Source organism: Pygoscelis adeliae, unplaced genomic scaffold, assembly GCF_000699105.1.
Source record: "Pygoscelis adeliae isolate BGI_AS28 unplaced genomic scaffold, ASM69910v1 Scaffold248, whole genome shotgun sequence".
Classification (NCBI taxonomy): Eukaryota; Metazoa; Chordata; class Aves; order Sphenisciformes; family Spheniscidae; genus Pygoscelis; species Pygoscelis adeliae.
The window spans coordinates 170921-173908 of NW_008825302.1; the positions used below are offsets into that span (position 1 = coordinate 170921).

At 57.1% G+C, this 2988-nt stretch overlaps 1 protein-coding gene across 1 annotated transcript; it reads left to right on the forward strand.

Moving 5' to 3' along the window:
- The first annotated feature begins 1469 nt into the window (after nt 1-1469).
- LOC103921970 (proteinase-activated receptor 2-like) lies at nt 1470-2537 on the forward strand. The gene is given in 2 exon segments (XM_009330029.1): nt 1470-1577; nt 1647-2537. Coding segments are annotated over 2 exon segments (999 nt in total).
- The last annotated feature ends 451 nt before the right edge of the window (nt 2538-2988 follow it).

A 2988-nucleotide genomic window follows, 5' to 3' on the forward strand; every position in this document is an offset into this window, starting at 1 on the left:
TTCTTCTTCTTCTTCTTCTTCTTCTTCTTCTTCTTCTTCTTCTTCTTCTTCTTCTTCTTCTTCTTCTTCTTCTTCTTCTTCTTCTTCTTCTTCTTCTTCTTCTTCTTCTTCTTCTTCTTCTTCTTCTTCTTCTTCTTCTTCTTCTTCTTCTTCTTCTTCTTCTTCTTCTTCTTCTTCTTCTTCTTCTTCTTCTTCTTCTTCTTCTTCTTCTTCTTCTTCTTCTTCTTCCTTCTTCTTCCTTCTTCTTCCTTCTTCTTCCTTCTTCTTCCTTCTTCTTCCTTCTTCTTCCTTCTTCTTCCTTCTTCTTCTTCTTCTTCCACTTTTACTCTTCCAATTCTCTCCCCCATCCCACCAGGGGGTGGGGAGAGTGAGCGAGTGGCCGTGTGGTGCTCAGTTGCTGGCTGAGGTTAAACCACGACACACTTGGAGGGGATAGCTGGGTGTCACAGTGAAAGCTCAGGGCACTGTTCTGCTGCCTTCCCTGGGTGTCCACATTGAAAACCTAAGTGAAGACCTGAAAACCTGCCACCCCTTCACATTCTGGCAACAAAAATCAGGTTACTGCTTTCTTAATCTGAATTTCCCCTGTTCCTTGCACGCGGAGAGGTGGCAGAGGGAAACCTGTTGGTTGTAACTGGGGTCCCCCAGGGCCAGGCGTCCTGGGAACCACCTGGATGGAGCTTTTGTAGCTGGGGGTGATGCACAGGGGAGCAGAGCCCAACTGCATTTTTTGAGCAAGCCAGAAAAGGGATTTGGTTGGGAGTTGTTTGTGTGGTGTCCCGGGACCTTCCTGTTCTTTGGTTTTGTTCTGAGTGTGCAGTGAAAAGCCTCCAACCACAGGAAGACGGGGAGGTGTGCGCAGCCCTGGATGTGGTGGAGGACTGAGCCAGGAGGGCTGGCTGGGAGGAAGAGGAGGAGGAGGCAGGAGCCCCGGTAGGACAACATCTCCCATATTGGCATGGGTGGCCACATCCTGACCCCGTCGTGGCGTGGGTTTCCCATCTGGCCCTTCGATCCTGTTGGTTTGCGGGGGACCCATTGTGCTGGGCTTGGAAGGAAAAGGGAAGTCGGCAGAGCCACGTGTCCCCGCAGCGGTGCGTGGGAGCAGAGCCCGTCTGGGCTGCGGGCAGGGCACCTGGCTGGGCTGGCATTGCCGTGGTGGCGGTGCAGGGGGAGTGGCGTGGACGGTGCAGGATGTGGCATGGCTCCGTGCGGTGAGGGCGGCAGGATGCTAAGGGCTCCTACGTCCCGAGCTGTGCCTGCCATAGGGAAGGGAGATGCCAGGTCCTGCATTTGCTGGTGGCTCTGCAGGGAGGGGTGACAGCTCCTGCATAGTCCTGAGGGGGAAGGGGCAGTGGGAGGGGGCTCTTGGCCGAGCCTGATGCCTTGTGTCCTCCACAGTGCATGACAAAGGGTGAGTCTTGATCCCCCTCACTCCCCAAGAAGAAGCCACGTGCCCCAGTGCCTCCATGGAAGCTTTTCTCAACCTCACCCTCACCACCCACCTCCTCCCTGTCCTCTACTCCTTGGTGCTGCTCGTGGGGTTGCCAGCCAACGCTCTGGGCTGCTGGGTCCTGGTGAACAACTTCAGGAGATATTCCAGCACCCTCTTCCCCTTCCAAACCCTCCTGCTGCCAGACTGACAGCCCGAAGCGGCCTACCACCTCTTGGGCAATCACTGGCTCTTTGGGGACTACCTGTGCCATACCATGGTGGCCTTCTTCTATGGGAACATGTAGAGCTCCATCCTCTTCCTCACCTGCATTGGCCTGGAGAGCTACATCTCTGTGGTGCACCTGTTCCTGTGGAAGGGCTCCAGTTGGATGTGGGGTGAGGTGGGCGTCTGTGTGGGCAGCTGGCTGGTGGTGGGGCTGGGCATGAGCCCTCTGCTTTTGCACCCCCAGACAAGTCATATCTCGAGCCTGAACATCACAGTGTGCCATGATGGCCTAGGAAAGGATGAGCACGTGTTCCTCGTCTACTCTTTCCTCTCCCTGGTGGGGCTGAGCTTTGGCTTGCCCTTCGTGCTCATGACAATCTTCTACAGCTTCATCCTGGTGCGGCTGCTGGCCAAGGGGAGACGCTATGGGCAGGTGGTGCCTGTCCTGGCCCTGGTCTTCATCCTCTGCTTCACCCCCAGCAACGTGCTGCTCTTCATCCACTACATGCTGGAGGCCACAGGGTGCCACAATGTCACCTATATCTGGTACACCCTGGTCCTGGTGCTTGGCACCTTCAACAACTACTTCAGTCCCTTTGTCTACTTCTATGTCTCCCAGGATTTTTGGGGCTGGGTCATGGGATGCAGGCTGCTGCTGCCCCGGGGGACTCAAAACCTTGGCGGGGAGGGCCTCGGAAAAGGCAGCCCTGCCCCTGAGGTCCAGCAAGCAGAGCCAGCTGTAGGCAGGGCTGAGGGGTGCCAGGCTGTGTCCCCCTGCCCTGGGGAGGGGGCATCCTGCAGCTTGGTGACCGGCGCAAAGGGCCGCACCGTCCCAGGTTGGCAGCAGACTTGGGCAGAAAACCCCACCTGGATCTGAGGTTCGCTGGGACTTTGCCCCAGTTTTGCAGTTCCTCCGATGCTGCCGGTGCTGGTCCCATCCCATGGGTCCCCCGACTGGGTGCCTGGCCCTGGCACCCCCAGCTCCCTGCCTGCCAGACCGCAGCATCCCTCACCGCTCCTCCTTCAGTAACTGAACCCTCCAGAGTACAAATAAATCTTTATTTCTCCCTGCTGGTGGAAGGAACAGGTATAAATACAGTAGCCAAGCAGGAGCTGTCCTCCATCGCCAGCACTACATGCCGGGCACACATGGCCAGCCCTGCTTCTGTTGACCCCCCCCACCAAAATATGCCATGGTAGATGCAAGAAGGGAAGTGGGGAATGGCTTGGGTGTCCTGACCCTGCCTCACAGGCCCAGTGCTGGGGAAGGGACATCGTGCTGTGTTCGCCTGTGCTGGCAGGCACTGCAGCCCCCCCTGCCTGACACC